Source organism: Drosophila willistoni, assembly GCF_018902025.1.
Source record: "Drosophila willistoni isolate 14030-0811.24 chromosome 2R unlocalized genomic scaffold, UCI_dwil_1.1 Seg167, whole genome shotgun sequence".
In the NCBI taxonomy this organism is placed as follows: Eukaryota; Metazoa; Arthropoda; class Insecta; order Diptera; family Drosophilidae; genus Drosophila; species Drosophila willistoni.
The window spans coordinates 18,267,278-18,281,503 of NW_025814050.1; the positions used below are offsets into that span (position 1 = coordinate 18,267,278).

General features: G+C 32.8%; 2 protein-coding genes across 2 annotated transcripts; both read left to right on the plus strand.

Annotated features, from left to right (window-relative positions):
* The first annotated feature begins 1,221 nt into the window (after positions 1-1,221).
* On the plus strand, positions 1,222-2,649 carry LOC6642241 (leucine-rich repeat extensin-like protein 3). The gene has a single exon (XM_002065323.4). The coding sequence runs from the start codon at positions 1,335-1,337 to the stop codon at positions 2,607-2,609; it is 1,275 nt and encodes a 424-aa protein (XP_002065359.1). The 5' UTR covers positions 1,222-1,334; the 3' UTR covers positions 2,610-2,649.
* An 8,357-nt stretch (positions 2,650-11,006) lies between these two features.
* Positions 11,007-11,646, plus strand: LOC6642747 (vitelline membrane protein Vm26Aa). Its single transcript, XM_002065324.4, has one exon. The coding sequence runs from the start codon at positions 11,088-11,090 to the stop codon at positions 11,514-11,516; it is 429 nt and encodes a 142-aa protein (XP_002065360.1). The 5' UTR covers positions 11,007-11,087; the 3' UTR covers positions 11,517-11,646.
* Positions 11,647-14,226: the final 2,580 nt, after the last annotated feature.

The window sequence follows — 14,226 nt, forward strand, 5'->3', positions numbered from 1 at the left end:
AGGTGTATATAAAATAAAATATTGAATTTATTTGAATTTTGAGGACATTCAAGAATTAGGAATAATTTGTTTGTAAACTTAATTTTAAATTCTATAATATGAAAATATAAAGTTAATCTCACAATAATTTGAAATGTAAGTTTTTATGATTTTGAAAGCTTTCAAGTGAAATTTAGTAGAATATCTAAATCCGAAGAAACAATTTGAGTGTCCTTCTTAAGTTAGCTAAAGAGTTATTCCACTTTTCTACGGTTAGAAATATATAAAAACTTAAGATATTTAAAATCAGATTCGCAATAGCTTTCTGAAATTTAATATAGTTTCAATACAGTTTAAAATATATAACAACTGAACGTATTTAAAATCAGATTCGAAATTCAATATGATTTTTTCGGCAATTCTCACGATGTTTGGGTAGCAAATTAAAAATAAGCTTGTTATTTGTATTGCGATATTTCGAAAACTGTCAAGTTTTTTCCAAACAACGATATGTCATTCCTTCAATTCTAAAACTAGTTGTGAATAACAGCTGAAAGTAGCGTAAAAAAACGTCAAACAAAATGTAATAATACTATTTTATCATAGGAAACGGTTGATAATAATTTTTCTTTATTTATTTAGGTACATAGTGGCTATTTTTTTTATTCAAAAGGCAAACTAGGTACTTTCGAGTAAAAAATTAGCCATTATTTTTCTATGGTGCTCACTTGGGAGACTCTTACACATATAAATTTAAAGATCTGTTCTTGTTTTCGAATAGTTTTCAAATGCAAATCCTTTGAACTATCATCTCGTTTTGAAAATTAGAAGATTAAAAACTTTTACGTAAAAATTGACAAAAAAACAAAGGGTTCTAAAGCGAATGAAGTAAAAAAATGTATTTGGAATTTGTCTGGGAAAAATCCTAAGTGGAGAAATGTTTCTAATCAGGCCTAAAAGTGTACGAAAGAGTAATAGGCTAAAGGAACTTCAATTAAGATTCAAGTCTTATTTTAACGATTAGATAAGATTTAAAACCTTTTATTTAGTTTATTAAGCAATATTCATTGGTAAATTGCTTACTTTTTTCACTTTCATAAAAAAAAAATGTCAATCTACTTACCAATTCATAAATACCCGATCAGAAACCTAAAAAAATATATTTTTTAGCTGACCTTTTAGTTTCCTTTTAATTTTTTATTGTTCGCTTTCGTTTTTGTCAATTTACTTTTTGGTCTTTGAACAGTTGGTGGTGCAGTGGTTTTGTGGTTTCTTGCAATCGGAGCCATTTGCTCGAATAGTTGCAATTGACAATTCGCGTCGTGAGGTTAAAGTTACAAAGAAAGACGCCAAAGATGTACAACAATTATTGGTTGGGCCCTACGGCCCTCTGTCTGATGGGGCTTCTTGCCTTGGCTGGTGGCATACAAGAGATGGGCATGTCGAATAGCATTGCCCTGACACCGGGACAACCTATGTATTACCTGATGGCGGATGCCGGACGATCTGTGGGTCCCAATGATGAGCTGAAACGTACGAATCGTTCGCTCTGGAAGTGGTGGGATGATTTGTTTGCCCAGAACAATTGCTGCAACAACAACAATAATAACAACAATGTGTATCCACCTCCTCCTGCTGCCCCACTCCCGGTATTGGCACCACCATTTAATAACAATTGCAATGGATTGCAGAACATAGATCCATTTAAACAAATTAAATTGTTTAAGAAATTACCCGATCTTTTTGGTAATACTTGTTCCGGCCAATGCAATGGCAACTGTGGACAACAACAACAACAGCAGCCTGGTTACGGAGCCGATGGTGGCTATGGAGGACCACCACAACCACCGCCAGCTGTGGCGCCAGCTAATTATGACACACCTAATCCGGCCTATGATGGTCCAGGAGATGGAGATGCTGGTTATGTGGCCCCACCGCCAGCTCAGGATAGCTATGTAGCACCCGCCCCGGCAAAGGATAGTTATGTGGCTCCACCACCTTCGGATAGCTATGTAGCACCATCACCACCTGCTGCGGATTATAAGCCAAAGGAATCTTCTTACAATGCTCCTGCACCACCTCCAGCTGCTTACGAAGAGCCTGCTCCAGTCTATGATTCACCTGCTCCTCCTGCTTCCGAGAGCTATGGCAAAGGGGATGATTACGCTCAACCTGCCAAATCTTATGGTGGCTCACCTCAACCCCCACAAATTGTCTATCAACCCATAATATATCTATCGGCTCCGTCCCCAAGCAAAGTGGATGTGCAAGAACAAAACTATCAGCCAGCTGCACCATCCCCTTCACCTATCTATCAAGCACCGCCAACTGCTTATGCCCCACCGGCTCCTGCTCCACCTGCACCCACTTGTGGTAGTTATTTACCTGTCTTGGGTGTCCCTGTTTGCAACTATCAAAAGCCTGCATTACCTGCTTATGAAGCTCCACCACCAGCTCCATCTTACGCCGCTGCACCCGTTCCGCCACCTCCAGCCACTCCCAGCTATGCCACGCCCTCGTGCCAGACGCCCATACGTTTATCTCTCATCGATCAACCCTATCGAGTGGCTCCTGAGCTCTTCGACGAATACCATTACCGCCTAAGCCTGGCCGATCAAAATAGATTCTAGTGATTCATTCGATATACTGTAAATAAAAACTATCTACTGATGCTTGCCTTTTAAATGGGTTCCAAGGGGGGGATTGCAATGAAATTTATTTACTTTCAGTGGATAACTTTTTCTTTTAGCTCTTATTTTTGGCTTCGGTTGACTCTATATAGACTTATTACACTTAAAAGTGAAGACCAAACCGCTTACTTTTAGTATATGGGGTCTCAAAACTATCGAAAGCCTGCATAGGTTCCACCGATCTGATTATCCCCTTACCTGCCTTTTCTACTTCCGAATGCTGTAGTTGAACTCAGCTGGAAGGATTAGGAGGCAGTCTACCAAAAGGAGGCATTGGGTGTTTACTCATGGTCATTGAGCTTTAAATTTTCTCATTTATTTGTGGTAAGCTTATGGTTAAATTGTTTTTATTGCCGTTACATTTAGTATTTTTTGACAATTTTGTTATAGTTGTTTTTAACTTCTTTCCAGCTGACTATAATAAATGTTAATTAATATACAAATTATCGCCAAATAATTTGAACAATATAATTTCCGTTTACATTCAGATTTCAAAACGGAATGTTACCTTTGTTTGATGTTTGCTGTTGTTGAAAAAGTTAAAATCCACAAGAGCTTTAAGATTAAGATTACAAAAATCCCTGGTTAATTCCTTATTTTTATACCCTTGTTTCATTTGAAATGAAATGATATAAAATTTAACAAAAGTTGTAGAGCTATCAAAATATTGTTTTTAGAAATGAATGATCGTACCTACCTATTTTTATTTGAGTATGAATAACTTTTAATAGCCATATGTACCTATTGTATTTGTGCAGATTATTATTAGTGATTCATAGGCATCATATGACTATATTCCTTCTCAAGTGTTTTTTATTGCTTACTTCTTACGAAAAATCATTTTGGTATACTTTATCAAATAGAAATAATTGAAACTTTTCAGTGAAATAAAATTTGGGGTTTTCAGCGATAATAGGTATAATCCAATACCGTTGGACTCTAAATTTCAAGAGTTCAATCATATCCGAAAAATGTTTTTTATTATTATTAAATTAGGCTAACAATAAGTATAATGAGAATATCTTGTGGAATTCTTAAGTCGATATTAGAGCCTTAATATAATATTCGACAGCTTTTCTAATACTAGATTGTAGTATATGGAAATATCACACTAAAAACTTGAAAAAACAATCTTCAATTTAAAGAATGTTTTGTTTCTTTTGTTTTGAAACTAACTTTTAGGTTTTTATATATGATTTATTCACTTAAGGAACTTAGAAACATACATATATACATTTAGAAGCCCTTTGAGCTTATTTGCGGCAAAGACCGATTTTTATGAGTTTTTAGGGTAATTTGGTTAACCTAAATAGCGTTTTTGACACATTGTAGATTAATTCCAGCTCTGTTAATTTTAGGCAGGTTAAAAACTAGAATAATCACCGAAACGATAAATAATACAACATACAAAATTAGTTTATTACTTTTCGAAAAACACCCCTTTGAATGTTGACAAGATTTATAGAAAAATTTTTTTGAAATAATCTGATTATGATGAAAAATTATATTTTTCGATGTGAAGTAAATTCACCTCGAAAATTGTAAGTTTTTTGTTTTCTTGAATACCTCAGAGCCTCCAGGCTCTATTAATTTGTTAATATCAAATTACTTATAAAAAATTAAATAAAATGTGTTAAAGAACAAATAAAAACTGTAAATTACATTACTCCTAATCAAAGTACATCTAAAAACAAGTTGTTTATTATTTGCCAGATTTAAAGCTTGATAAGGTGGCCGATCAGTACCAATAATTCTTTTCCTAAAACATTATAAAATTATTTTTCTTGGAAATAAATAAATTTTGTTTTGGAAAATGCCTAAATTTTTTAAGAAGTGCCAATGTGCAAATCAATTGAACATTCGTAATTGTTAATTAGAAATAAGAAAATATTTGCCAACTTTATATCAAATTGAAAATTAACGACAATCAACCTATAAACCATTTTATGGAAAGTTTGTTTGGAGATAAACTCAAATATCTGCTGAAGGGGTTCTTCGTGTTGTTAATTTTAAATTGTCACTGTTTAAGTAAACCTCTAAAGGAACTTAATTGGGAATATTTTATAAATGTGATTTAAATTTAAAAATTTACAAATTTGAGATTTTTCTTCTCAAATATTGAATGGATTTATAATAAATTACAACCCAATACGATAATAAATGAATTGCTGTGCCCCTAAAATAGATTTCTTGACTTCATTTTGAACTGAAATGGTAACTAATATTTGTTTTCACAGTTGTTTCTCTATGTTATTGCAACAGCCGTTGCCATTTGGTGGACAAAATCCCAGGCCATTTCTCTGAAGAAACTAAACCATATGGATTATCAGTCGGTAATCTTTTTCTTTCTCTTATCCTATTGATTCGTACAGTTGTGTGCAACAGAATGCGACCAAGGCGATTTCCGTTGCCAGAGTTATCAACATGTGCAAGTAAATATATGTACATACATACATATTCATAATACATAAGTATTTTGTTCATGATCCATTATTGGACTCACATATGCAGTTATCGCTTGCCTCCCCTTAACCTCTTCCTGTCAAGCGTTTTATATCTTTTGCGATCCCATATGACGACGAGTCGTCGTTAAGAATTTGATCTGGGCAAAGTCAGTCAGTCAGTTGGTCGACGTTTTAGTCTCGATTTCTGTTTTCATTTTCAAATTCAAAATCCCATAACACATTGCTCAAGATAAACACAGACATTTCCTATGCGGGTAACAATCAGCCAGGCAGGCAGCCAGGCACCAAGACAGGGTGGCGATATATCGCATAATGAGATAGTAGTCCATGACCATGACCATGACCAAGTGAAAGTGGAAGTGGCGTTTGCCTGTTGCAGTCTTTTGTCTGGGTACAGCCTTTAGTTTTTTTCTCTCTCTCTTTTTTACATTGTTAATGTGTGAGTTTTGCTTTTTGTTTGCTACACTTTGCATGTGGCACGCACTTCACTCCACTCCATTACCATCTCTTCTTGGTGATGATCGGGGTCTGCTCTGCATATGGAAGTCCAACGTACATACATAGATATGTAGGAAGCGTGACGTGTGGCTAGTTTACATAATCTCTAATTGCTTGTTGAGTGAGCGTATGAAATATGATTAATAAATTAGCGGTTAGTCGTGTGTGATCTCTGGGAAATGAAGCAATCTTTATGGTTAGTTTGGTCAAGAATATCAGAAGAAGTGTGTACTGAATTCTTCACTTTCAATCCTCTTAAGATAGCAGATCGTGTTGGTTGCGCTTCAAAAACTACCCCACACAGATTTTTCCAGAAGTGAGGCGCCTCCTTCAAGCTGTTGAGCTCAATTGAGTGAACAAGAAAACTGCGGATCATAAAAAATTTAACAGAACATAAACAAAAACAACGCCACCATCAAGAATGAAACATCTGCCCTCTATGCTCTTGTCTCCCTATTTCTTTCTCTGAGTTGGGGCTCTTGCAACCGAAAACGGGATCCCCTAAAAATAACGTCAATGTCACCATTGGCCATTGGAGGCGGCAATGACTTTTGAAAATTGATCTATCTATAGACTGAATAATGAAATATTGAAAGAAATGCAAGCAATAGAAATTTCTTGCTTAGGTTGACAATTTTATGTTTTGGTCTGGAACGAAATTTCCAAAAAAATAAATCATAAATCTCGGAATGGAAATTTTTGTGACTTGTCTGACAAATCTTTAAGATTTCGTTACTGTACCACCTTTCGCCCAAGCGATTGAAATCGAATGGCAGAAATGGAATAACTCAAGCTAATTAAAATACGATAAAAGTTTGCACTAAGTAAAGATAGAACTCGCGACTATTAACTCAGTCAACTCCATTTCATTGGATTCATATAAAACAAAGTAGTACAATAATTAATAGATGATAGTTCAAAGTCTTTTAATACATAGGTCAGAGAGGTTCAGATTAATCAGCTTGGGAAAATAAGCTGAATTATGCCTATGAATGAATCTATAAAAACTTTCTGGAAGGGTTTCAATTGAAAAAAAGCTAAATCAAACACAATAAAAATGGTCCACCTATAGGATGATGAACCTTTTTGCATCAGTGACAGTACAATATTGAGACCTGATTCTTAATAAAAAAGAAACATTAAAAATTGATCAGGTATTTGAATTATGAAACACCCGGATCACTTGGATCACACTCTTTATTCTTTTCAAAACTTGGCTCTGAATAAGACACCAAGCATATTTCTAAGTTCCACGAAAAAAGTCTAGAAGACGAAAGTCAAATTTTAAGCTAGATTACTATAATAAATCTTAAAGAAAATAACAAATAAGAACATATAGAATCCTTAAGAAATTAAGCTCACTTTTTAACTTACACATAGATTTAAAAATTATTGTTTTGTATTAGTTATGTTTCTTGTTATAATTTGGTATTAACAAGTCAAAAATTTTAATATACTTATCCAATCCAAAACCGATTGTTTCCCCCAATATTATCCATTCCAATCGTCACTTTCTTAGGTCTAATTACGCTACTGACTTACAGATTAAATAAATTTTGAAACACTTTTTCAAACTTAAATACCTATTTTTTGCGTTTAAAAAAATTACTGCGAAAATCCCCAAAGTAATGATATTTCACAATTGGTATCAAAGTGTTTGGTCAATTTTGTCTAACTTATCAAATTTTTAAATTAAATAAATCCAAAAACAACATAATCTTTTGTCAGACATAGGCAAGTTGATACAGTTAACATAACTTTAAAGTTAAGTTTAGCTTACATTCCAATTGAATCAGCACGAAAAAAGTTTATGACTGACCAAATTATAATGATGAATGTGTCTGAGTATGCAGTTGGCGAATGGTTCCAAAGTTTATTTTTATTATAAATATTAATGTAACCAAAATCCTCTTTTCAAAACTTTTTATATAAAAAGTTAAACTAACAAGAAAAGACAGGACTCTTCCAAGAAGGAGTATTATGATCAATATGGAATTCAAATTTGTCATTTGTCTAAATGACAACTATATGTCAATTGATTTAGATAAAATCTACAAGGATTATGGGCCAATTTACTTGTACTTTTGATCGCTTTAATGGCAGGTACATATATAATAAACATAGTTATCCAATCTGCTTCAAATTGGTCACAGTCAAGAAATAATTCTTTTAAAAAGTAACAAAGTTAGTTTACATTGAGATCTCCAAGTAAAATAATAATCTAAATAAAATTCTTGTTTCCTTATATTCAAATTTGGGAGGTGTATTTCGAATAAACATAGTCTATTATCCACGTTCTATCTATCAAATAATCATTCAATCTGAATAAGGCAGGAATACAAAATGCTTTTAATAAAAGGTTATTACCTACTACGTACTTATAAGAGTAATTCCAGATCGGCTTAAACATCAAAAAGACATCATTTTACAAAATCATTCAGAGTTTATTGCAAATAACATTACACGGATAAATGTATCTAAAAAACATTTTCGAGGGATATTCGATCAAAAAATTATGACTTTTGGTTTAGAAAATTCAGTAATTTTCGAGTGGATTATTTTGGCAGCTTGAGGATTAATCAAAATTACCTGACTACTTTAAAGATTCACTAGTTTGCCGTAAAGACAAGCGAATAAGTAAAAAATTATTCGATATTTATTATTTTTCAGATCCCCGAGACTCCCTTCCAAGGATCCTTCCATAGAAAGGTTTTATCAAGGAACATTTAGTTATCAAGTAAATCAAATCAAATCAAATAAAACCCTTAGTGCAAGTGTATTTGAAAATTCGTTATAAATTCCCTTCGGGGCATTCCTGGGCCGGGGCTTTGAGGTCGACAAGTGACGAACAAAGTGAAGAAGCAATCTCTCTTATATTGAGCAAAATGTCTATTTCGATTTCTTTACCACAAATTCGTGGAGTGAGTAAGGGTCTGGGTGAGTCAGTCAGTCTGTGTGGTTGATGGTGGTGCTAGCTAGCATTGCCAGTGGTGTCAGAGCAGCCACTCAAGACTTTGGCCACTGTGTGGGTCTGTTTGATGTGTCTGTTTGTTTCTATGTTCTGAGAAAAATTGCTGGTGGAAATTTTCATTTGTGTTGTTACAGTTTCCAAATTTATATATAACATAGACATAAATGTGGGTCGTTGGCATTTGATTATATTTAAAATTTATCTACATAGAATTCGGTTTGTCGATGGATCTCTAGAAATGCAATGGACGAAAAAGGCGAAAGGCGTGGGCGATATGCCCATTATAAAAATCTCAAGTTTTGGTCGTGTGAAAAATGTAAAATACATTTTGTTTGAACGTAAATAACTTTTCTATATCTATAATCAATTTTTATTCTTTTTTACACAAAGTCTACGAAGGCCAAAATTGGGCGCTATCCAAAAACGCAAAATTATGTACCTATTTATTTTTAAATTTTAATTTCTGCAATTTGGTATATACATGATAGATATGTATGTAGATACGTATTTTTGGTAGATTTGGAAATGAGATCTTCTGATACTTTTTTTGATTAATATTTTTTCAACAAAAAATTAAATAGGTCTGTATGATTTATGGTTTTAGGTAGTACTTTTATTTGCTTCTATCAGAATCAGCTTAGTCAACTTTCAAACGAACTCAACCACATTAGTAGAAAGATAATTCCAGAAGAACAAATATCAAGGGTCCGTTTATTCAATTTGTATCTATGGATCTTATTTTTGGATACATATGTACATATGTATGTATAAACATTAAATTGGAAGAGTTCTTAAATTTTAAATGACAAATGTTGACTCAATATTTTGCTAATATATAACATTCTAAAAGACTAAAAATTATAAATAATCGTTCATATCTAGAATAAAATATGTTGATTTTCTGAGTATGTTTGTTCTTATGAATGAATAGACATATCCAACCTTTCTCCTAAAACTTTGGATATATTTTTACAAATTTTATGATATTTAGTTCTCTTCTCTTAAAGTTTATCATAGCATGAATTACATGGAATCTAAATTTTAGATTTTTGATTGTACATCATAGGTTTATTCCAAAATAATCTTAATCATTAATTTATCAACATAATTTATTAAAGATGCTGGTTATGCAAAGTAGATTAAATATTGAAATTGCATTAAGTCAATCGCAATGTTTCTTAATTCTTTTCTTTTCCATATGGAGTCCAAGCGTGGTCTAATGTTTTTTCTAGGTTTAAGAATAAAAAAGGTATGAAAAATCGAATTTGTATTTTAGTTAGTGAGTTTAAAAATGTATGCAAATGTCTTTTCTTATTCAAGTGAAAGTACACCGGTTATTGATTTCGTCAAAATTAAGACTCACTGTGAGTATAAAAGTATTAAATTTTTAAATATTGTTTGATCTACCCAATTGCAGATTGTACAAGACTCCAATACTCAATATCATGTGGTGTGGAGTATGGAAAATAAGGTCTTCTCCTCTTCGATTTGCAGAAAGAAGTCATTTTTGTATTTCGGTTTCGTGAGTTTAAAACTCTTCATGAGCCATATAACAGAAGCTTTTGGACCATGTTAATGTAAATACAGTGGTAGAAATTTCAAAATTCTTAAACAAATAATATAAAGAAATCTTAATATATCCAAAATCTGAGATAACGATGATGTCTCTTCTTCTTTCTGCTTTAAATAAAAAATATCCTATGAGATCACTTGACAAGGATGACAAATAAATAAAATACATAGGTACATGCAAAGAAGAGTCTGAATTATTTTCTGCATTTTAATTCAGGACAATTCAGCGCTGAGAGAAAAATACAGCCATTTAATTATTCCTTTTACATATCAGGGAATGTCCTTTTTAATTGGGAGTTTCAGACCTCTTAAAAAACAATTCAATTGGTTTGAAATTTGAAATTATGTTTTAGTTTTTCTTCTATAACTTAAATCTATTTAATGTCCTTTAATATTTACGTAAGGACTATTAAAATAATATCGATATATTATAATCAATATTTCACATGTAACAATAACAAATTTTAAATTTATAAAATATTTCCTAAGTTGAATGCTCTAATTCGGGTGAGTGCAATTGACATTTTCTTTATTTTTTTGGGTGTGAGTATTAATCAGGCCACATAACTTTCTAAAATCACATCGACATTTTAAAGTACCACCCACTTGGCATCCAATGGGGCGAGCAAAGTTGTGATTTTTGTCAACCTAAACGTCTTTTTGATTCACGATGACCCCAAAAAGCTGACGATGAATTTTTAACCAAGTCAACAATTTGTTGGCCATTTCTTTTTTTCTTTTTGGGCTGAGAGCGCAAAATGAAGAAGAAATGGTACAACGACTTGTGCTAACTAGGCAAAACGATTAGCTATATAAACTAGACATTCGACTGAGAATGGCATCAGTCACCTTTGGTAACTTCAAACAGCTCCAATCAGCTTCCAAAACACCAAAAAACCCAAATCTATCAAGATGAAATCCTTCGTGTGCTTTGCCATCATCGCTCTTGCCGCCACCGCCTTGGCCACACCCACCAATGGAGGATCTGCTGCCATCACCACCTCCAACACTGGAGCAGCTGTTGCCGGCCAAGAATCCGAAGCTGAGGGCTATGGTGATCTGACCCGCTTCCGCAAGTCCGCTTACGGTGGCGGCAGCTCCGGCGGCTATGGTGCCTCCAGCATCCCAGCTCCACCATGCCCCAAGAACTATCTGTTCAGCTGCCAGCCTAATTTGGCCCCAGTTCCATGCAGCGCCCCAGCTCCCAGCTATGGCTCTCCCGCCGGTGCCTACTCCTCTCCAGTGGCCTCCTACATTGCCCCCAACTACGGTGTCCCACAGCATCAGCAACAGATCTACGGCGCCGCCTACGTCCCCCAGACCTTCGGCTACCAATACTAAAAGGATCAGCCAACAATTCGATCATTTGTCCCGGAACTTGAATGCCATTGCTGAGAACCAAAATCTTTGCTAGACAGAAAATGTACAAAAAAATATTTATTGCAAATTAAAAAAGCAAAAAACAAACAAACCAAAAACTGTTTTATTATATTATTATTGACTTTTTGCTTGTTACAGATAACCAAACAAACCAAAAACATTTCTCAGTGCTTGATAGAAAAAAAACACATTGACTAATGATTTTACAACATTTGAAATCAGTGCGAATAAACAAAGTACACTATATAGTGCCTATATAGACATATCGTGCCCCTAAAAACAATCATTGAATATATCAGTCTATTTATATTGACAATCATTGATATCATATCAGTCTTTAAGTCTTTTAAAATTAACTTAATGGTTTTCTAAGTTAAAAATATTATTTATATATTTCACATTTACTTAAAAATTTATTGAGAATTCTATACTGATTCTTCAAATCAAAAATTTTAAACTTCAATATATTATACTTTTTCTGTTCCATATTAGCTCGGATATTACTGACTTTCTTTTATAGAGTATCAAATATGGAATAGGTATCTTGCTACATAGTTAATGCGTTGAACTAATATGACATATTCTATTTTGATTGTCATAACTTAATAAAACGAGAAAACCGATTAAAGATCTTCAAGTTACAAGTTCTGGAGACAAGACTTAACCATTCCTTTTTAGATCATTTCGATTGTCATTGGCGTTTAGCCACGATGCTCTTCCTTGTCACACTTTAACATTGAGATAATCGGCAATACTTTGGTTTTTGATACATATAGTAAGTAAAATAGACCACATTTGAGGCAATTATTTGCTTACTTTAACTAATTTGTCTAGGAATACAAAAAGGTTCATAATCTGATACAGATGTTGAAATAAGTATTGGCTGGATTAAAGGGAGAACCTTTGCCCTATTATAAAGGCCTGACTTATGAGAGACAAGCCTCTGGGGGCTCAAGAAGTTAAGGTTGAAAATTGATTGAATAATTTCTGAAAATTTACCAAAACCCTTTCTGGGAATTTCGAAATTTTTTTTACCGATTTAATGAATTTATTAGGTACCTATATATTATTCCTAGAAGAAAGTGGTCTTTTAAGTAAGATTGAAATCTCAAAAATAATATTTTTGCACATTTTTACAGAAAAAATCATAATTATGATTCTGTTTAAACATCTGTAATAAATAATGTGTATTTTCAAGTGTTTGATGCCAATTTAAAGTATGTATTTGAAGTTGCGATAAAAATATGTAACCTTTGAAATTAGGTTAATACTTGGTCAATAAAATTGTTTGCAAAATTTAAGGATTTTTAAAAATGTCCAAATGTACTCAAACTAATATACATTTTACAATTGCTCAAAATACAGTCTAAGAATAATATGTGGAATTATTAAATACTGCAAAATTTCTGAAAATCCTCAAAAACCCTTAACTTTGCGAATCCGTAATTCTGTAATTTTTTGGACTTCTTTATGGAAAATATTCGGTTTTCTCGAAACAAATATTTATGCACACTTACATACTTATTATAAAGCTTTTGATTTAGACTATTTCATATTTCCATACGAACATAATTTTGGAACTTCTTTGTTCTAGTATAGGGATATTATTATCTATACTAAATGGTAAATCTGACCAGACTTACTGAATTTCTGAAATTTTCTAAATCTCAAAACTGTTTAAGTATGACTTTCATATAATAGTTATAGTTTAACTAAATGTCAGTACTTTGAACAAAGTATACAATTCAACTAGTTAAATTCTTATTTATTCATGTTAATCTTTTATCATGAGCAATTAAAAATTTTCAACAATATATTACAATTCAATATACTTATTTACTCGCATAGCAACAGAAAAAATTAAGATTTTTGCAGTTACTTAAATAAATATACATATTATTGTTGGTATAAAGCAATTAGTTTTGCAAAGATGGACAATTTAATAATTTGCTTTATTTTGATCGACTAAAAACCCAATTATGATACAAAAGATTTTCGGCAAACTTTGCAAATTGATATAATCTTTTCGCGACACCTACAAATTTTATAAATTATGGAATCAGCAAAAATAAAGTAAACCACTTTGATAAACAGTTTTTCATTTTTTTAAGTTAGACCTTTTTTTCTTCTTCAAAATTTGTGCATATTATTCAATTTATGAGGTTTTTGAACCTAAAAATCTTTAGGTCGTTGGCAAGGCAGAGAAAGAGAGAGACAAATATTGTTTAATTATTATTTTTATTAAGAATTGATTGCGACACAATTAATGGTACTTACGAATGCATCCGACAAAAGTCAAATTCGACAACTAAAGCGGAAAAAGCAGAAAGTGCAGAAAAAAAAAAATTGTTGGGTAATACGATACACCCGCCCTCAGATACTACTAACTGGATCCAATCAAATGGTTGATTGGATAGCCTACACAATGCTAATTTCCGCTGACCTTGGTTAGGGGGCTTAAGCGTGTTTCATGGAGGGTTTCTGAACCTGCACTAAGCCACCGCCAACAACAAAACCATCGACACCACCCAAATCGTGTTAATGAATGTGTCCAGAATGTGTGGACTGATTGGTTTTGGTTTACTTGCGGATTATATGTCTCTCCACTTTGAACTTCAACTTCGGTTCCATTTTCATGCATTTCCATGCCATCCATTGACCAACTAACCCA